This window comes from Jaculus jaculus, chromosome 3 (assembly GCF_020740685.1).
Source record: "Jaculus jaculus isolate mJacJac1 chromosome 3, mJacJac1.mat.Y.cur, whole genome shotgun sequence".
In the NCBI taxonomy this organism is placed as follows: Eukaryota; Metazoa; Chordata; class Mammalia; order Rodentia; family Dipodidae; genus Jaculus; species Jaculus jaculus.
In genome coordinates, this window is record NC_059104.1 from 89,675,243 (window position 1) to 89,697,638 (window position 22,396).

The following is a 22,396-nucleotide window of genomic DNA, read 5'->3' on the forward strand; positions in this document are numbered from 1 at the left end:
CACTCTATCTTCTTATAACTACCAACAAAGACTTTGTTAATTAGCCATCTTTCTATTAGGGTAATTTTAAAAATCACCTTCTATTAAACGTCTCATTGATTTAATCAAGCTCTTAAGATTTAACTGTTCTCATAATAAGTTGGCAGAGAACCATCAGCAAAAATAATTTATTTTTTTAATTCATTTTTAATATTTTTTCTCAAATTTTTTAAACATTTTCCATGATTATAAAAAATATCCCAAGGTAATACCCTCCCTCCCCCCATTTTTCCCCTTTGAAATTCCATTCTCCACCATATCCCCTCCCCATCTCAATAAGTCTCTCTTTTATATTGATGTCATGATCTTTTCCTCCTCTTATAATGGTCTTGTGTAGGTAGTGTCAGGCACTATGAGGTCATGGATATCGAGGCCATTTTATGTCTGGAGGGAGTACGTTGTAAGGAGTCCTACCCTTCCTTTGGCTCCTGTATTCTTTCCGCCACTTCTGCATTAGACACTGAGCCTTGGAAGGTGTGATCAAGATGTTACTCGGTACTCTAGTCACTTCTTTCCAGCACCATGATACCTTCTGAGTTGTCCCAAGGTCACTGCCATCTGAAAAGAGAAGATTCTCTACCAAAAGTGTGAGTAGCATTAATATAAGGGTATGAATATTGAGAGAAGTGCTTTCTGGGCAGTTTGATAAGCATAGTATATACACTTATCCAGACATCAGCAGATGTTACACCCCTAGGGCTCATGACTACCCCTATTTTAAGTTTTCAGTATCAGGGATGTATTTCCTCCCTTGGAGTGGGTATCCAGTCCACTTGGAGGGCAGTTGGTTTCCACCATGACAGATGTGCCACTATTGCACCCATTGGCTCATTTGACCTGGCTGGCCAATTATAAGGCTTGCAATGTTCACTATTGAGTATCTTCACTGGTGGTATCTCTTTCTCCCATTGAACTGCACGTAGAATGGCTTCTTCCAGCTTTCTGTCAGCTGGTCAACATGGAGGAGATTATCAGCTCAGTTCCAGCAGGATTTCTCAATGGCCTTGCAGCCCAAGTATGTGGAATCGTCAACAATAAGATCTTACTATCTATTCCTGGTGGGAAACCAAGGGCCTTGGCAATGGCCTATAATGTTTTGGGGGCATCAGGGACCTCCCTGGCCAATAACTCACTGGATGGTATCCCATCCATGGCACTGAAAATTTTCTAGCCATGATCTATGGCTCCTGAGTGTTTCATTGTTCAGAAAAGTAGTTTTCCATATAATTTATTTGCATCCTTTTAGATTTTGATTAGACTTCCCTCCACCTTTCCTTTACTTAGTCTCCTCCCCTGACCTCACTTTGGGCCTTTTCAACCCCCCTTAATCTATTCTTCTACTTACATATATACAATACCAACCTATTAAGTACCCTCCTCCATTCCTTTGTATCTCTTTTAGCTTACTGGCCTCTGCTACTGATATTTTTCCTTCTCACACAGAAGCCCAATCATCTGTAGCTAGGATCCACATATGAGAGAGAATATGTGGTGCTTGGCTTTCTGGGCCTGGGTTACCTCGCTTAGTATAATCTTTTCCAGATCCATCCATTTTTGTACAAATTTCACATACCTTCATTTTTCTTTACTGCTGAGTAGAACTTCATTGTATAAATGTGTATACTGTATACATTTTTCCAGACACCAGCAGATGTTACACCCCTAGGGCTCATGACTACCCCTGTTTTAACTTTTCAGTATCAGGGATGTGTTTCCCCCCATGGAGTGGGCCTCCAGTCCAACTGGAGGGCAGTTGGTTTCCACCATGACAGACATGTCACTATTGCACTCATTGGCTCATTTGGGCTGGCTGGCTACTTGTAAGGCTTGCATTGTCCACTGTTGAGTATCTTCACTGGTGGTATCTCTTTCTAAGTAGTAGAATAGATTAATGGGGGTGAAAAGGCCCAAAATGAGGTCAGGGGAAGAGATTGAGTAAAGGAAAGATGGAGGGAGGGCTAATCAAAATGTAAGAATATACAAATAAATCATATGGAATCCTCTGGTTTTGGACAATGGAACATTCAGGAGCCATATATCATTGTTAGAAAATTTTCATTGCCAGGGATGGGATACCTCCAGTGAGTTGTTGGCCAGGGATGTCCCTGATACCCTCCCCCCCCAAAATTATAGGCCATTGCTGAGGCCCTTGGTTTCCTATCAGTAATAGGTAGTAAGACTCTATTGCTGAAGACTTCATATACTTGGGATGCAAGGCCACTGAGAAATCCTGCTGGAACTGAGCTGATAACCTCCTCCATGTAGACCAGCTGACAGAAACCTGGAGGAAGCCATTCTACATGTATTTCAATGGCCCCCATATTTAAAATTTTTTTGTTTATTTATTTATTTGACAGCAACAGACAGAGAGAGAGAGAGAGAGAAAGAGAGAGAATGGGTGCACCAGGGCTTCCAGCCACTGCAAATGAACTCCAGACACATGTGCCCCCTTGTGCATCTGGCTAACATGGGTCCTGGGGAATTGAGCCTTGAACCAGGGTCCTTAGGCTTCACAGGCATGTGCTTAACCACTAAGCCATCTCTCCAGCCCAGCCCCCATATTTTAATCATAGTGCAAGAATCTGTTTTTAGTGCTGAATGTACAGATTCATCATTTTGTCTGAGGCAAACACAAAATTGTTCTTTTTTTTTTTTTTTTTTTTTCCTTTGGTTTTCTGAGGTAGGGTATTACTTTCGCCCAGGCTGACCTGGAATTCACTATGTAGTCTCAGGGAGGCCTTGAACTCACAACTATCCTCATGCACCAACTTCCTGGAAAAATTATTCTTTTGATAATGAATTTGATAGTAGTTAACCTGATTAAGCAGGTAGAAAGATCGGAATGGTATTTTTAAAATAAATATGTTTTTAAAATTTATTTACAAGGAGAGAGAAAGAAAAGAGAGAGAATTAATGAATGTGTCAAGGCCTCTAGCCACTGTAAACAAACTCCAAATGTCTGTGCCACTTTGTGCATCTGGCTTTATATGGGTACTAAGGTATCGAACCCTGTCATTAGACTCTTTGGGCAATCACATTAACCACTGGGCAGTCTCTCCAGCCCTAGAATTAGACAACAAAATTAGAACACCCAAAATTATCATCCTTCTGTTGCTACGGTCTAGTAATGTGGGAGATAGCTTCATTACCTAATGACCAATATACTAGTTAAAAAAAAAAAAATCTCTGCTACAGGAACTTTCACAGTTCAGTCAGCATGGTACATTATTTCTCTGGAGATTGACTGGGTGATGCTAAATAAGGATAATTAAGTAGGGGGGAAATAAAGTAAAAATCAGCAATTATCTATTTAATAATGAGAGAGAAAGATTGTGTTTTATGCCAGATTATTGTTGATTATTGTTGAGAGGAGATTGTAACCAATTGAACATTCCAGAATTATATTTTAAAAAATGAAATTTACATAAAATGAAACACATAACTGTTTGGCTATTATGCTTCTGAATGGGCACACTAATAAAAATTACAATGTGTTCTCAGTATAGAATATGTATATCTCAACAGATGTTTCTTTCAAGTCCTGTTTCTGTCAGTCCTTAACTACACTCAAGCCGCTCTTATGATTTGTCTTATTTTCCATTGCAGTGCAGGATTAATTCAAGGCCTTGAAATATCATGTGAATACTTTAGCACTGAGCTATATCCAGCCAGATTGACTCACATGAGCTTAGTTTTGCCTGTCCAGGCTCTTCACAGACCAATGTTGTTTGGATTCAGCTTCAGGAAATCACCATGCTTCCTGTGAGAATTTCTAGCTGGTTGTATGGGGCTGGTTTTTTTTTTTTTTTTTTTTTTTTTTTTTTTTTTTTTTTTTTTTTTTTTTTTTTTTTTGTCGTTTTATGTCAGGGAGAGGTCATCATTTGCTTACTCTTTCACCAGTTGGTGGCTATTTATTCATTGAGTTTTGCAGAATATTATGAAGGAAGTTTTGTAAAAATTCATGTGCAAATACTTTTATAAATATGTATTTTAACCTCTCTTTTGAAACATAAAAATCACATGATATCACTCATTTACAGATTGTCAAAATGATGACCTCATAGAATTTGAGAGTAGAGTGGTTGTTACCAGAGGTTAGGCAGAGGAGGAGAAGAGTAGAAAAAGGGCTGATGAATGGCTACTTAGTTTCTGCTAGATAGGAACAAGAATTCTGATGTTCAGTTGTAAAGCAGGATGTTTATAGACAATAATGCTTCCAATATATCTAAAGTCTAGAAGATATTTTAGGAGAGTTTCCCATAAAGAAATGCACAATATATTCAACCTCTATGCATAATGCATATATTTTCATAAACTAGTTTAAAAAGTTAGATGTAAAAAGTACCTATGTATGGATTACTGAATAAAACATATGTACCTGTTTAATTTGATTAAGAAGTAAAAACTTCAAATATGGACATGTTCTCACTAGCAATGTTCATGCCACTCCACATTCTTATAGTATGTTGGCATAGTTGTTAATTTTTGCCATTCCGTGGCTGTTTGCTGCTACTGCAATGTAGGTGGGTCCTTATTCTTGGATGCCTATGTCTTCAGCTCTTTAACTTGATCTGGAATTGGGAAAACCTGGCATGGCTGTAACAACAGATGGGAAGACCTGGTGTCTCTGGACACCTGCAGATGGGTCCTCCATTGGTTACTTGGGTTTCCTGTCATCTAAAAAGTTGGACTTATTATATGGGCTCCCCTACACTACCACCTCAAGAATTGTTGTTTTTTTCCATAACCATGGCATAAACTTAGATACCAAGTTAAAGAAATTCTACAACATCATATTATCTAAGTCCGTCACTGGCTCAACAGAAGAAGGGCACACAGGACCATTGTAATAGAAGGCAGAGACTAACAAATGACTTCTTCAGCAATACAGGCATAGATCTAACTGCTCTAATTCCATTGGATTTCCAGGACTATATTTAGCAAAATAAAAGAAAAGAGTTAAGACAAGATGAAACTTCTGTATGTATTTTAATTTATCTCATTAATCTATTTATCTACCTGTATGCAGAAAACACGCTTTGCATATGACAACTTTACAGCAGTGCATGAAACCATGGTATATTTTCAGTGATGATTTGAGTTCTTAAGGTAGGGCATTTATACACCTTTTATTACATTTTATAATGCTTATAATGTTTTTGACATTTCAAGAATTATTGTTAAATTTTATTTCCTGGGCAAATATAAGCAGAGTAGAATGATGTATGTTAAAGTGTCATCAAAAAAATATCTGTTAATAACCAGGCGTGGTGACGCATGCCTTTAATCCTAGCACTCGGGAGGCAGAGGTAGGAGGATTGCCATGAGTTTGAGACCACCCTGAGACGACATAGTTAATTCCAGCTCAGCCTGGGCCACAGTGACCTTACCTCGAAAACCAAAAACAAAACAAAAACAAAAAAAAATCTGTTATTTTGCATTCTAACTAAAAATATTAATTAGAAATCGAGAGCTGTGGATGTAGTTCAGTTGTAGAGTGCTTACCTGATAATGTAAAAGATCCTGGGTTCAAATCACCATTGCCACCAAAAATAAATAAAATAAAATTTTATTTTCTAGTTGTTCCCCTGTCATAACTTAGTGATGTAAATAAATTTTGTATATTAATATTCTTTCTTGAAACAATGCTATTGTTACTTCATATATATATATATATATATATATATATATATATATATATATGCCTTTTATTTCTTTTTTTGTTCTGTCTTATTATCCTGGCTCAGATGATAAGTACTGCAGTAACTTGGAAAATCAAATATGTCTAAAGGCACCAGTAATGAAAAATAATGCATTTTTCCTTTACAAATGTCACAGTAAGATGATGGTATAATTACAATTAATATCAGTCAGGAAGCCACTGTCCCAGGTCTTTACAGTTAAATGTGTTGACATTTGGATATCTTTAGGGTAAAATATTAGTTTTTATTATTTAATAATATAATATTATTATATTAATAATATAATATTTAATTTTATATATGTGTATAGATAGATAGATAGATAGATAGATAGATAGATAGATAGATAGACTCTTAATTAAAGCTATATATAAATAACCCTACAGCAAGCATCATGGGATCCAGAAAGAAAAACTTTGTTCAGGGGGCTGGGGAAATGGCTCAATGGTTAAGGCATTTGCCTGCGAAGCCTAAGGACCCTGGTTCAATTCTCCAGGACACATGTAAGCTAGATGCACAGGCGACTCATGCGTCTGGACTTCTTGTGCAGTGGCTAGAGGTCCTGGCATGCCCATTTTCTCTTTCTCTCTGCTTCTTCCTCTATCTCTCCCACTCAAATAAATAAAGAAATAAAATACAAAAGAAAAGAAAAGAAAAGAAAAGAAAAGAAAAGAAAAGAAAAGAAAAGAAAAGAAAAGAAAAGCTTTGTTCAGTATAGGTGATGCCCTGCAAGGATGTTAGCTATTACTATGGCTGTTCAGCAAAGAAATTTGACTAAGATGAATTCTTTGCTTGTAGAAACTCAAAGAAGAGCTCATAATCCTTCTTTAAAATGTCTCTTTCTCATTACTAAATAATTGGCAAGTGTTTAGCTTTGCCAATGACTGTATCATATGGCATTTATTTATATGGGCAAGAAAATGAAGGCTGTAAGTCACTGTTGTGATTTGAGTGTCACATGTCCTCCATAGGCAAATAGGTGTGAAAACTGGGCACCCTGCTGATGGCACTGTTTGGGGAGGTTGTGGAGCATTTTTTCTTACAGCTCCTTAGATACAACTGTTCTGATAGTTTTCTTTGCTTAGCCCTGTAGAATATCAGCCTGTGCATCCAGAAATTAGTATTGAGACATTCACTTTTGAGGTGACCATGCAACTTTCTGGAGTATATTCTCTAAGAATATCCCTCTTCTCTAATAGTTTGCAACATAAACTATAGCCACCTTGACCTTTCTGTACTCTGACCTTTCTATTAACTACTCAGTAAGTCTCTGTACTATATTTGGAATTAACCTTCCTATACTGAATATATGGCCAGAGAATGATTTTAGGAGTAATCTGTATTATTTGACTTCTCCCATGAACCATAGTCCCAGGTTCTTTTCTTTTATGTTCAAAATAATGGTTTTACATATTGTGCTCAACATGAGTATGCCACACCCACTATTTTGTGAGTTGTTGCCTCTGTTCTTTTTCCTCCATCATGGCACCTCTGTCATTCAAGCACTCTAAGAAGCCTTTGATGCATAATTGATTATATTACAGTATTTATTATTATTTGTTTTGTATGAGGTCATGCCGTGTACCTAGGCTGGCCTGGAATACTCTGTGTTACCCATGTTGACTTTAAGTTCACTATCCTTTGATTCACTGACACTCAATTTTTTTTGAACACATATGTTCTTATATTTATTTATTTTTATTAATTAGTTTTGTTTTCAGCAAATACATTTAGTTTTGTATCATTATTAGGCTCATCCATGACCTAACACCCTCCTCTTGGCCCCTCCTTGTTGACACTCAATTTTTAAAACAGTACTTTAAAAATATTTCAAGGTAGGGTCTCACTATAGCCTAGGCTGACCTGGAATTCACTCTGTAGTCTCAGGGTGACCTCAAACTCATAGAGATCCTCCTACCTCTGCCCTCTGAGTACTGGAATTAAAAGTGTGCACCACCCCACCCAGCATACTTTATTCTCTTTCAAATAACTTTATATGGGAAGGTTATCACCACTCTTTTTTGATTATTTATTTAAAGATTTAAGATAACAGATACCTTGAAACCTTGGAAAAAGCAGAGAATGTAGTCAACATTATTAGATGTCATTGCTTATGACAAATGTTTGAGTAGTTTTAGTTTGTTCTTATTTCTAAAAAAAAAATTCTTTAAGCATTAGTGTCTTAATTTTCTACTTACTTTTTTAAAAACATTTTCACTTTATAGAGTATTTATAAAGATTGAGACAATCGGGGGGAAATTTAAAATGTAGGCTGGCTTACAGTTCAGACTTAATAAATGCCACCTACTTTAAAATTGTCAGATTATGAAATAAGATTAATCAATATATACATTGTGGTGGTTTGATTCAGGAATCTTCCATAAACTTAGGTGTTCTGAATGCTAGGTTCCCAGCTGATGGAGATTTGGGAATTAATGCCTCCTGAGGGGAGTGTATTGTTGGGAGCAGGCTTATGGGTGTTATAGCCAGTTTCCCCTTGCCAACATTTGGCACTCTCTCCTGTTGCTATTGTCCACCTTATGTTGGCCAGATGGGGTGATGTCTACCCTCTACCTCTGCTCATGCCATCATTTCCCCTGCCATCATGGAGCTTCCCCCTGGAGCCTGTAAATCAAAATAAACTTCTTTTGTCCCCACAGCCTGCTCTTGGTTGGGTGATTTCTACCAGCAAAGTGAATCTGACTGCAACATACATATACAAATAAATAAAAAATATATATACTCATCCTTAAGGTGTTGATCTACTTGTTACAATACCATTTCATTTTATGAAACATAAGTATTTTTCTATTCATTTTTCAAACTCTATATTGGAACTATGTACAAAAAGTGTAAAACACATATAACTGTTTTTGGCATCAACTAAGTTTTGGTACAAAAAAAATTTCTTGGGGCTTTGGAGATCGCTCAGTGGTTAAGGCAGCTGCTTACTAAGCCTAAGGACTCAGATTAGATTACCCAGTTCTCATGTAAAGCCCGATGCATAAAGTGGCACTTGTGTCTGGAGTTCATTTGCAGTCGCTAGAGTCCTTGCACCTCTCTTTCTGCCTCAAATAAATAAATTTTGAATTTGGAGTGGATAACTCACATCTTAAATTATACTTTATATAATGTGACTTTGGTGATGCTATTACTCATTTTGTACTTCAGTTCACTTTTGAAAGCATATGGATTCTAATACATATTTCCAATGGTTAATTTGAGTTAAAACATGTGGTATGAGACCATAACCAAGATCAGAAATTTATATCTTATTTTCTCTTTTTCCTTTATAAAATGGTATCTAAGACTAGTAACCATGGTGCCATTTTGTTTTACATATTGTCCTAATAGATAACATTTTCTTTGACAAACTTTATTACATACCTCTGTTTTATTTAATAATAATAGATTAAGTAGAAGAATAAAAGTGGTAATTATTTTAGGTAATTTTGGAGCAAGAATGTAAAAGGGTTCATTTAAGTAGTTGATTAATGGCCAAAATATCCAATGGATTCCAAAATGATATCTGAGCATTGGCAATAATGTTAGTCTAAAAATGTGATTAAGTCAGATTTTGTGTCAAAGTAAAGAGAGAAAATAATGGTGACCATTATCAATGAAGGTAAATATTGGGATTTCAGTCAGTTCAAATTGTGGTGTTAAAGAAAGAATTCTAGTGGTAGGAAATTTCATAGATAATAATAAAGGCAAACATTTCAGTTTAAAGAACAAGGTACAAATGCAGTATATCTTAAAGAACTGGATGAGAGTTATGGTCCATTCCTGTCTCACCTACCCCTCAGGAAGCTTAGACAGAGAGATTGTTGAAGCCATCCGGTGATACCTATTGAGTTATAAGCCAGCATAGGCAACTGAACAAAACACTACCACTGGGCTAGGGAGATAGCTCAGTCACTAAAATGCTTGCTGTATAAACGTGAGGACTTGAGTTTGGATCCTCATCACCCACGCAAAAACAAAGCTGGGCAAAGTGTTCCTGTGATCCCAGGACTGCTGCCTCAGTCTCTTAAATGCTGGGACTATAAGCATAAACCAGTATGCCCAACTTAATTTTTAAATTTTTCTACATAGGGTTTCCTTGAATTCACTATGTAGCTTCAAACTTGCAATCCACTGTAAATCTCCCAAGCAGCAAATATTAAAGGTGTTTTCCAACATGGCCAGACAAAATTTAGAATTTCTCAGCCCATTGTGGTGGCCCTCCCCTGTAATCCAAGCTCTATGGGAGCTCCTACCGTAAACCAAGCGTGGTAGTCTTTTGTTATAATCCCAGCACTTGGGAGGTTGAAGCAGAGAGTAGTGAGTTTCACGTGACACTAGGCTACATAGCTAAAGCCCGTTTGAAAAAAACAGAACATCTTACAGATACATGTGCCACTTGTGCATCTGGCTTTGTGTGGGTACTGAGGAATTGCACCTTAGTCCTTTGGCTTCACAGGCAAAATCCTTAACCACTTAGCAATCTTTACATCCCCAAAATAAGACTTTTCAAGGCTTCAAAATCTTGAGATTTTATTCTTTATATATTTTAAAAATTTTATTTATTTATTTATTTTCAAGCAGAGAGAGAGAGAGAAGAGGGACAGACACAGTTGGGCACACCAGGGTCTGTAGCCATGCAAATGAACTCCAGACACATGTGCCCCTTGGGTATCTGGTTTACATGGGTCCTGGAGAATCAAACCTGGGTCCTTTGGCTTTGCAGGCAAATGCCTTAACTGCTAAGCCATCTCTCCAGCCCTTCTTTATATTTTACAGATATAGTCATTACAATATAAATTCAAAGAAATTGTACTTGAGGAGAATTGTTCAAAATTGTTACATCGAAAAGCATCAATGATATGCCAAAATTTGCAAATTAAGACTAACAGATTTTATACACATATATTCAAATCAAAATCATGTTTCTGATATGATAATGACTCCATTCATGTATGTCCTCTCTTATTCAAAATATTCTTCATGGCAGATTTGACATCTTTATTCCTCAGACTATAGATCAGAGGGTTCAGCATGGGCACAACAATGGTGTAAAAGACAGATGACACTTTCCCTTGGTCCATGGAGCTGATTGATGAGGGTTGCAGATACATGAAGGCAGCAGAACCAAAAAAGATAGAAACAGCCAAGATGTGGGAGCTGCAGGTGCTGAAGGCCTTGTACCTGCCCTCAGTGGAGCGAATGCGGAGGATGCTGGTAATGATGAAGATGTAGGAGGTAAGGATGGCTAAGCTTGGCATCAGGATGTTAAATGCACTTAAGAATAGAACCAATAACTCATTGATGTAAATACTGGAGCAGGAAAGCTCCAGGAGAGGAAATAAATCACAAAAGTAGTGGTTAATCACATTTGTCCTGCAAAAGAAGAGTCTCAGCATATAGCCTGTGTGAATGGATGACCCAATGAAACCCAAAGTATAAACTACCACTGTTAGCCAGAAGCAGAGGTGATGAGACATTATGACACTATAACGCAAGGGGTTGCAGATGGCAACATAACGGTCATATGCCATTGCAGCCAGCATGTGACACTCTGCAATAGCAAAAACAAGGAAGAAATAGAGCTGAGTCATGCATTCAGGATAAGAGATGATGTTCTTCTCCACCAGAAAATTTGCCAGCATTTTGGGGGTAATTACAGTGGAATGGCAAAGGTCAATGAAGGACAGGCTACTGAGGAAGAAGTACATGGGGGTATGCAGGGAGGAACTGAGCAGGATCAGTGTGATCATTCCCAGGTTCCCCACCACAGTGACAACATAGATTCCTAGGAAGAGGAGGAACAGGGGCAGCTGTAACTTTGGCTGTTCTGAGAGACCAGCCAGGATGAACTTGAATACCATGGAATGATTTCCAGACTCCATTATCCTGTCATCTTGTCAGAAGGTTCTAAGTTCAAAAGAGAGAAAACGAGTGTGCTTTTCTGCATATGTGTTATATGTATGGTGTGTGTGTGTGTGTGTGTGTGTGTGTTTGTGTGTGTGTGTATGTAAAAGAGAGAAAGAGAGAGAGAGAGAGAAATAGAATGCAGTAGAGCTCATTATTGTTACTTGGAGGACATTATAACCTGAGCTTCTCCTTTTTCTTTGGGACACTATATGACTACATGACCAAAAGAGGAATTGAATTAAACTAGATCATAACCTTATAAGATGAACACAACTTTGGAATTTTTAACTTCAGTTTCAAAGATGATTACCAGTCTCAACAAAACTGTTTACTACAATTGTTGAAAGAACCTTAGAACTCAGTCAATACAAATACAACCACAAAACAGAACTTTCACTCTGCCTGAGTTAAAATGTTCAAACAAAGCAGTGTTTTACATGAATTTATACTGCAGAGGATGGGAGGATGTTAGAGTATGCTCATCAACCAGCAAGTACAGCTCTTCAGAGGAGGATGGGTTGAATGGATAAAGCTATGTACGTCTCTGTGTGTACTGGAAGAAAGACTGCAGCAGAAACATACAATATTTAAAAAGCACACATTTGGCACACTACCAAAAAATATTTAAAATTCACACATACCCCTTATTCAGAGAGCTCAATCTCAGATATTTTTTTGTCATCATTGCTCTGGGGTGAGAAATGGGTCTGATGATTTGAGGAGAAATAGCCTCAAGGTATTATTTAATTTCTGATCCTTTTCTCTAATGAAGGTAATGTCCAAATCATTTGTTCCCCTGCAAAGGCTGTTTGATATGTTGAGTTGAAATATTGGGTTTATGTGAAGATAACCAGATTATATATTGTGTTTGTGGGAATTAACCCAGAAGATATCAATGATTGGGAACAAACAGTGATAATGACCTCCCACTAGAATCTTATTCCACAAGTAACAACTCTGGGGAAAAATCAACAATTCCCTTTGTCTCACCAGTTGCCAAACATGTATTATAATCACATAAATGTGATTGATGCTTTTTATTAGGTTTCAATTGAAAAATAAGGATGTGGGAGCCATGGGTACTTTTAATCCAAGTCATTTATAAATTCAACATTTCAGATGAGTTTTAAAATTTATTTTAATGGAAATACCTATTGTTATACCTTATAAAGGGAAAATGGGGAAAAGAAAAGAAAAGAAATTCTTTCCAAACATTTACTTTTGTGGACTTCTCTGATAATATTCAAATGTTATCTTACATTCATAAGTCAGCAACTATTGTAATATTTCAAACTGAGGGCTGAGTAACAGCAAATTTTATTTATCTCCCAATTTAAATATTCAGATATTACTAAAGACCCATGCATAGTCCCTAGCAAGACTAGTGAGAGTAGATCATGATTTTTTTCTTATAAACTTAAAAATGAAATGTTGAGAAACAAGGATAATACATATGCTATAGAAATTATTTTCATAGTAAATTATCTCCCTGGAAGTAAAATAATATTTGATGTTTTACCTGGTATTTATTAACATATATAATTTTTATATACCAGTACCAATACATTCTCAAAATCAAATTTATTTAGCATTGACTTAAATTCCTGTTGAATGTGAACTTTATATTTTATAAAGTCATGGTAGTGTTACACTTTGAGTTTTAATGAATAACAACCTAGTAATAGAATAAATCATATACCCTGTAAAGCATGATACTAATCAATAACAATAAAAAATAGAATGAGAAATATGATGCACTTCAAGACACACTTTAATAAGATCCACAAACATTCAGGAGAGTCATCATTACCACACAATGTGTGCTAAAGCAGCATGTGCCTGACTACAACCTGGTGTGGTGGGATACATGGGAATTCATCACTGTCCTTGTCATTTAAAGGTGTGTAAAATCTACAAAGAGGGTTGAGTCAACAAGGCATTACTGAATAGGGATATATCACCCCAGAGTTGCTACAATTATGGGGATTGCTTTATTTAACATGACATGTACCTTTCAGGCAGGTCTTAATACTTAATGACATATATATTATTTGTGCATTGCACACTTCATTTTAATCCCACTTCATACTATTATTTTCCTAAGACGAAGTGCTAAATCCCAATCTAAAGCCCTAGATACAACATAGAGTCTTCCTAAAAGTTAATACACATTTTAGAATGTGCAAAAGACACCAAATGTTCTTGATAGATATTCTCCTTTACTTCCCCAGGAAATATGGTTTAATAATATGAACATCAGTTTGACACACTGCCATATATATAAATCATAATGTATTTCTCAACTCCACCTCTTTCAGCTTATATCAGTGACTAAGTCATTCTCAAGGGAATGTAGTTGTAGGCGAAGTATATGATTCCAGGCAGTATTCTTCACATGAAGGGACATCACTTTCTTCCATGTATTTCTGGCTGGTGGACTTTTGGTTAATGATGGAGGTCGGATCTGGAGTAATTATGTGAAACCAAAGATGGAAGCTACATCTGTTTTTTGTAACTCTGGATATCATCAATTTAAAGGAAACTTATTCCTCTGGTGAATTATTGTAAAACCCTGAGTGATCTTTTGCTTGAAGGAAATATGGTGTTTGTGTATATGTGTGTATGTGTGTGTGTGTGTGTGTGTGTTATACAGGTAAACCTACTTATATAAATATATCTGGTAAAAAATAATAGTATCTAAAGTACCCTACCATTTTAGTTAATGGTGCCTAAACATGCCAATTAAATATGAGGAACTATTTTCTTATGGAATATAATAATTTGTTGTATTAGGGAAATGAAAAACAAACTCTATATAAAACTACTATCCAGTTTTATCATAGTGTATAGTAATATCATACATTTACCCTGTCATATTTCTTATAATTATTAATATTTTTTGATTACATATTAATTTATAATGCCATCTGGTGAGTCATGATTTTGCATATGTATTCTATACATTCATATGTGGTTAGTTTGTGGGATAATAAAAGAGGTATGAAAAGTCAGTAGTGTATAAACTATCAAGAAGAATGAATATTTTAGTTTCACACAGGAGAATAGCATTCTTTCTTCCATTGCTGGTCCTGGTTTTATAGGGTGAGACAAAGGTGACATGACATTGAAATGTTCACATCACAAGCTTACAGTCATGATGATGACAAAGCCAGGACTACTTGTGCCCAATACAGAAGACTATTGTCATTGCAATTGCAGGACAACCAGGATTAAATGTTCATGCTGGGAAGGAGGAGTTGACTATAACAAAAGCCATTTGTCATTACTAAGAAAATAATTTTCTAATTGCAATTGTTGCATGTGAATGAATAACCTTTATGATTGTAATAGTAAAATAATGCACTTCTGAACCTAAGATACTATCATATCATTTCAAATAAAGACATTATCTCTTTAGAATATGGGACATGAGCACAAATGCATCAGGAAAATAAAGATGTGAGCATAGTCACAAAACTGAATCAAAGACTCTTTGCATGAATGTATATGAAAATTGCATAAAGTTTGCAGTCCTATTTAGTATAGTCATTTTTTTCAACTGTAACACTTTGTGGGAAGAAATTATATTTTCATGCATTGTCATTGCCCATATTCCCTAACACAGTACTATATACACTAAAAATCAGATCTTGTATTTGCATATTTTATTTTGCTAAAATTATTTAGGAGATAATAGTTTTTAGAATTATTTAGAAATACACTTCATTAAAAATGTCTGGTTGGAGCCGGGCATGGTGGCGCACACCTTTAATCCCAGCACTTGGGAGGCAGAGGTAGGAGGATCACCATGAGTTCAAGGCCACCCTGAGACTACAGAGTGAATTCCAGGTCATCCTGAGCTAGAGTGAGACCCTACCTCGAAAAAAAAAAAAGTGTGGTTGGCTTGAGAGATGGCTTAGCAGTGAAGCGCTTGCCTGTGAAGCCTAAGGATCCCAGTTCAAGGCTTGATTCTCCAGGACCCATGTTAGCCAGATGCACAAGGGGGCGCATGCATCTCGAGTTCGTTTGCAGTGGCTGGAAGCCCTGGCATGCCCATTCTCTCTCTCTCTCTCTCTCTCTCTCTCTCTCTCTCTCTCTCTCTCTCTCTCTGCCTCTTTCTCTGTCACTCTCCAATAAATAAATAAAAAATGAACAAAATTTAAAAAAAATGTCTGGTTGTACATTATATTGAGAATATCAAAGTCTACTGCCCAAATGTATTTATTTCTGAAATAAGATGTTACACATACAAAGGACCATGTGTCCTGTACATATTATCAAAATATGATATACATATCAAAACATTTCAGAGTATTAAAAAATGGTTACATGGATGCACATTATCCTGAGTGGATGGATTCCTGGGTATTCCTAACAGGTGTGTTTTCCATCTGTCTCATTCTTTGAATCTGTTCTTGCAAGAAGTAGCAATAATCTCACATGTGGATATACATAGGTCTGTGGTCTACAAACCTCCAGAAATTATCAATACTGATAAAGAACCATAGTTTTTTTTTTTTCTTATAAGAAACCTCTTTTATTAAGAAACTTATTTAAGGCAAGTTTGACATCCTTATTCTTCAGGCTATAAACTAAGGGATTTAACATGGGGACAGTAATGGTATAAAACACAGATAACACTTTCCCTTGGTCCATGGAACTCTCTGACAGTGGCTGAAGATACATGAAGGCAGTTGAACCAAAAGAAGTCAGCAATAGCAGAGCTGTGGGAGCTGCAGGTGCTGAAGGCTTTGGGCTTGCCCTTGGTATATCAGATGTGGAGGATGCTTGCAAGGATGAAGATGTAAGAGCTATGTATGCTCACCTTTGGGAAAAGGATATTAAAAACACTGAAATACAGAACTACTCCCTCATTGGTAGTAGTACTGGCGCAGGAGAGCTCCAGTCATGGATAGAGATCACAGAAATAATGCTATATTACATCAGCCTTACAGAAAAGGACTTTTAGCATGCAGACTGTGTAAGCTGTGGCACCAATCAAACCCATACTGTAAACCACAAATATCATCCAGGAGCAGAGTTGATAGCACATGGTAACATTGTACAGCAAGGGGTTATAAATGACAACATAACAGTCATATGCCATAGCAGCCAACATGTGACACTCAGATATAACAGGTGTGCAGGTGGGAACTGAGCAGGATCAGGATGATCATGCCCAGGTTCCCCACCGCAGTGAGCACATAGATTCCTAGGAAGAGCAGGAACAGGGGCAGCTGCAGCTCTGGCTTGTCTGTGAATCCAGCAAAGATTAACTCAGTCACTGTGGAGTAATTACCTTGGACCATTTTTCTCTAGAAAAGAAATAAACTGAGATAGGTCTGTACTTTCTTACTAGTTTCCAAGGTATACAGCACAATTTAAGCCTTTTTCAGCCAGGCATTTCCAATATTCTGAAAGAGTCTAAGATATTTGGATCCTTAAAATATGGAACATGTAAGTGAATGTATAGGTCTACCCCTTTTGGGAAACTACAACAAACAAGGATATGTTAATATCCAATCCTTGAACATCCAAAAAAGAGATCTTTGGATTTAAGAGTTTGCTGAAGACTTTTCATGTAGTATTGTAATCCTTCTAACATACAGATAAAATGGTTTTCTTTGTAATAATAACAACAATGCATTATATGGGTGCCTGTGCACATGCATGTGTGTGTACGCACATGCACGCTTTTTTTCTCTCTCTCTCAATCTGTTTAATGGTGATGACTGAAAGACTTCTCCCATAAGTCACTAAAAACACATGGCATACACTCTGTGCACTTTTACTCAACATTGTAATAGAGGTTCAAACCAGGGAAATTTGGCATTAAAATAAAATCAGAAGGCATTAAAATAAAATCCACAGTGGGAAGAAAGAAAAAAATATATTTCCTTGTAAATGAATTGATATTATATGTATATGTAATTCTAAGAAACCTATAAGAAAGAGCTATTGGTATTAATTAGAAAGTATAGCAAGGTGGTAGAACAGAAAGTCAACAAGAAAACAGAAATTATAAAACTCCAGCTGAAATATCATGAAAAACAATAAAGCAGCAAAATAAATAAAAGAAATGGAGTAATTAATACTTGAAATTATAAAGCACTATTGGATGCATTAAATTCTTTCCTAAGTGAAACAATATTCCATGCTATAAATCAGAAGTTTAAGCATTGTAAAATGACAATATTTTCCAAACTAATTATAAATTCAGTGTAATCGTTATCAAAACCCGAGACTTTTACCACTATTGATTTTCTTCTCCATATAATACCCATTAACATGAAACAGACCTGCAGTAATCACACAAACTTGAAACAGAAAAATTAAGTTGGAAGTCTCAAGTTCCCCACATAAAAACTGTCTACAATGTTATAGTATTATAATAACATACATGTACAGATTAGTTGAAGAAAATAGGCAACGTAGAAATGAACATATCTATGAAGGATTAAATTTTTATTTTTTCATAACAATACAATGTGGAAAAGATGTTCTGTAGTAAACAAATAGACAATTAGATAGCTACATGTGAAAGAATTGAGATACAATACTTTCTCATGACATACATAAAATTTCATAAAAAATGGGCCCCATAACTTAGAGTAAGAACAAATATTTTATCAATATTAGAAAAAAGTGTAACCATGGAATTGGTGGTCCTGAATAAGATGCCAGAGTCAGAGTCTGTAATAGAAAACTTGTAGTATATTGGATATCATGAAACCTTAAAAGAATACATGCCTTAAAATGCCATTCAAATCCATTCATTTTCTTGCACATTTCATTTTTATTTATAGCTGACTAAAACTTAAGCCAGAATCTTACTAGCTATTCCTCAGTCCTAGGGCACCTAGGCTGATTCCATTTCCTAACTAGTGCATGGGAGGTATACATGGGGTTAGAGGTAAGAGCATGAACAATAGGAGGGGGAAGGATTAGCCCAAAGTAAAGACATATAAATGTCTTATGGAAATCTACCTCTTTGTTAGCTAATTAAAACAAAATTAAAAATGAGTATGAACAGAAGCACTTTACATGAATAGATAATGCTGCTTGTAGAAGCTACAGGTTATTATAGGGAAATCTCAGTGACAGGATACTTATGTCCCAGTGAATGGTCAGTCAGTAATGCCCTTAAGGCTTCCAAAATCAAATTATTGCCAAGGTTCTCAGTTGCCCACCAGAACCATATGGTAAGAGCCTATTGCTGAAGATACCACTTGTTTTGGCTGCAGGACCATAAATAATCAATCTGAAGCTAAGTTGGAAGCTTCATCCCTACTGACTAACTATCACAGTGGTGGAAGGTGTTATGTATGATGCTGGGGGAGAAGTTATTAATAATCTTACCCAGCAGGGAAACCTGTGAGCTACCAAACCAGCCAGCTAGGTAGGATGTACCCACTAGTGCAACAGTATCAGAACTATGTAGGTATGTAGGAGGTTACAAACTGCTACCTGATTTGATTTGAGGCACATTCTATGAGAAGGAATTACTGGCTACTAGTGAAAAACCTATGGCTGGAAAGGTCATAGTCCCGACAAGGGGACTGCTACCATCTTTTTTTTTTCTTTTTTTGCTAGATAGAAATATTGTGTGTCCATCAAATTGCCCCCTAGATATGTGTGCCTATGCCCATAGTTTAGTGCCAGTCTCTCATTTGGTGGGAAAAGCTCACCATTGGAGATGGTAGTTACTACTGAGGAGAATCACAACTTATCCACGTGCTGAAAATAAATGACTCTGGGCTACTTAACACTAAATGACATTTATAACACCCCACATTTATAACACCCCTTCCAGTGCTCATGGTACAATGCAGAAGGGGGGGGGGGCAGAAAAAATGCAAGAGCCAGGGAGTGGGAGAACTGGTATGGAATGTTGTAAACCAGGCACGACATGGCAGTTGCATTCATGATCTCACAGTGAGTGTTATCCGAGGGAAACACACAATAATGGGTTCATCAGTATACTGTCATGGATGGTAGAAGTTATGAATTTCCTATGCTTTCCTGAGGATTTTGTAGGTAATTAATGGCTATGTGAAGACTGGAAGACATTCTGCAGGGGTAGTACCCAGGTACTCTATCCCAGCAGTGCCCATGTAGGCAACCCTAAATAAATTCAGTGGGTTATACCCACATGAAAGGACACAAGATAAACATCAAAGTACAAGAAAAAGTTAATTAATGAAAGGTGATGGGGAAGGATCAAAGATGTTAATGGGAGTGTATTGTGATCAAAATACATTATCCACATGTATAAAAATTTGTCAATAAAAGGCACTATCCATAAATTAAAATTAATCCAATCAAAAATGTGCAGAAGATTTGCATAAGCATTTTTCTATTGCAAATGGACAAATTCCTAGTAAGCACCTGAAAATATGAGCATTATCATTAATTACTAAAGAAATTTAAATAAAATCTATCATGATATTTCACATAAACCAGGGAGGGTAAGTAGCTGACAGCCATGTGAAGAAATTGAAATCCCCGCATAATTACTGGTGTACTTTATCTATAAATGGAAAATTATGCTGCAATAAAGAATGATGGAGTTCTGATTATAAATATAAATAAAAAAAATATAAATAGACATACACACACACACACATATATGTGTATATATATATATACATATATATATATAGACTTCAAAGAGTCTGAAACACTCAATGTTAGGCGCCAGACCTGGAAGTCCACACATTGCAGTGTAAAGAACAGTCTAGTTCATACAGATAGAAAGCAGCTGAGTCTGTGACAGAAGTTGTGGAAAGGGAGGTATGGATGTGATTTCTCATAGTTATGGGGCTTTGGTTAGGATGGTGATGAAAATATTCTACAATATAGCAAGCTGATGGGTGTGTAATTCCATAAATAAACTAAAACTGCTGAATTGTTCATTGAAACATAGCCTTCCATGTTTTGGACTACATTCATTAGCAAGCTAACTTGTTTTTTTGTTTTTTTGTTTTTTTGTTTGTTTGTTTTTTTTCTGTTTCTTACCTTCTCACCTAGGCTGTCCTAGGTGAGAACACAGGTACCCATCACAGAAGCTGCACTATATCTTGTCTGGTCATAGCAGCTTTGATAGCAGGTATGGAATTCAGTTCTCTGTCCCACTCTCGATGATCCATTGCCTTAAGTCTGAGTTGGACACATGTTATTAAATCCTGCTGCTTCCTGCTCTGCTTCAGTAGTAACACCTATAGGGCCACATGCCTCTGCCCTTGTTGGATAATTTCAAAGAAGAGGCAAACAAACAAAAACCAAAACTCTCCTGAATCCATTATCTTAGGCAGTCTTTGTTTCATCTTAGAGAATAATAAGTGATGAATAAAATATCAAAATGATTGAAGGGGAGTATGTTTTTCAATAGTTTTATTGAGGTATAGTTGATATACAATGATCTGCACATATTTAATCAAATGCAATTTGATCAGTTTGGACATATGAAAAAACTCATGCCAACTACCACACTGATCAAGACAATAAATTCATCCTATACCCACCTAATTTTCCTGACACCTAAACTTTTACACATTTTACCTAAATGAAGTACTACAGCATTAGCAAAGAGTCGTACACGTTGAATACAACCACCCTGTCTCTCCAGCTCCAGTTCTGTCATAATCATTATGGTATTTTCTACTTCTATGGGTATGAACATTATAGCAACTATAAGTATATACATTCAGCATTTCTCCTTCTGTGACTGGCTTGTTTTACTTAGCATAGATTCCTTAATGTCCATTTGTGGCTTTTTTAGGGCAGTTTTAGAGCAGTTTTCACAATAGGGTCTCACTCTAGCCCAGGCTGACCTGGAATTCACTATGTAATCTCAAGCTGGCCTCAAATTTACAATGATTCTCCTACCTTGGCTATTCTTCTTCATTCTTTTTAACTGTAAGATTTCCTTTATAGAAGGAAAGACTGCATTAGTTTAAAAAATGCAGTGATAACTCAGAATGATCAGGTGCTTGCTGAAGAACATTTAAATTTTTGGTTTATCATTATTATTTAATAGATTTATATTTTCAAAATTAAGTTATCACTGGGTGTGGTGGTGGACACCTTTAATCCAAGTACATAGGAGGCAGAGGTAGGAGATTTTCTGTGAGATTGAGGCCATCCTGAGACTACATGGTGAATTCCAGGTCAGCCTGGGCTAGAGCAAGACACTACCTCAAAAAAAAAAAAAAAAAATTAAAAATTAAAAAAAAAATAAAGTATAGAAAGAAATGTGTTTCACTGTGGCATCTTCATGCATATATGTCATGATTTTTCACTGGCATTTGCTTCCCTTCCCCACTAAGTAGTAGCTTCTTAGGTTACCTTGGTGAGATTTTGTGTTACACTTCTTGTAGTCATCCTATCAAATGATGTGGCTGCTTCATACTTGAACAATAGCTCATAGTTCTTCTGACTTAAGGAACATCTAAACATTAATCATAGAGTTGGAAATCTTGAGTAACTCTTTCCTGAGACTTTATATTTCATCTGTCTTGCATGATGCTGACTCCAGACAATAAGGTTTGGTTGTAAATGTGGATTGATAGAAAACTTAATGATAAGCAAAAAGGTTTCTCTAGGAGGTCAGGACATGATATGATATACCACCCCTGCTCTTCAGAATGTTAATCTAAAGGACATGGGCAGAGAGGTAGACTATGGAATAAATAGGAACACAGTTGCTATGTTGGTAGCCCAGAATGGGGTTGATGAAAGAT

General features: G+C 36.4%; 1 protein-coding gene and 1 pseudogene across 1 annotated transcript; both read right to left on the reverse strand.

Annotated features, from left to right (window-relative positions):
• Positions 1-10,693: 10,693 nt before the first annotated feature.
• On the reverse strand, positions 10,694-11,629 carry LOC101596783. Its single transcript, XM_004670559.3, has one exon. It carries the CDS (start codon positions 11,627-11,629, stop codon positions 10,694-10,696), a length of 936 nt encoding a protein of 311 aa, XP_004670616.3.
• Positions 11,630-16,175: 4,546 nt separating this feature from the next.
• On the reverse strand, positions 16,176-16,963 carry LOC101613306 (annotated as a pseudogene).
• Positions 16,964-22,396: the final 5,433 nt, after the last annotated feature.

Excerpts from the sequence above, each read along its gene's own strand:
- LOC101596783 (XM_004670559.3), bottom strand. The coding sequence starts at position 11,629 with ATGGAGTCTGGAAATCATTCCATGGTATTCAAGTTCATCCTGGCTGGT.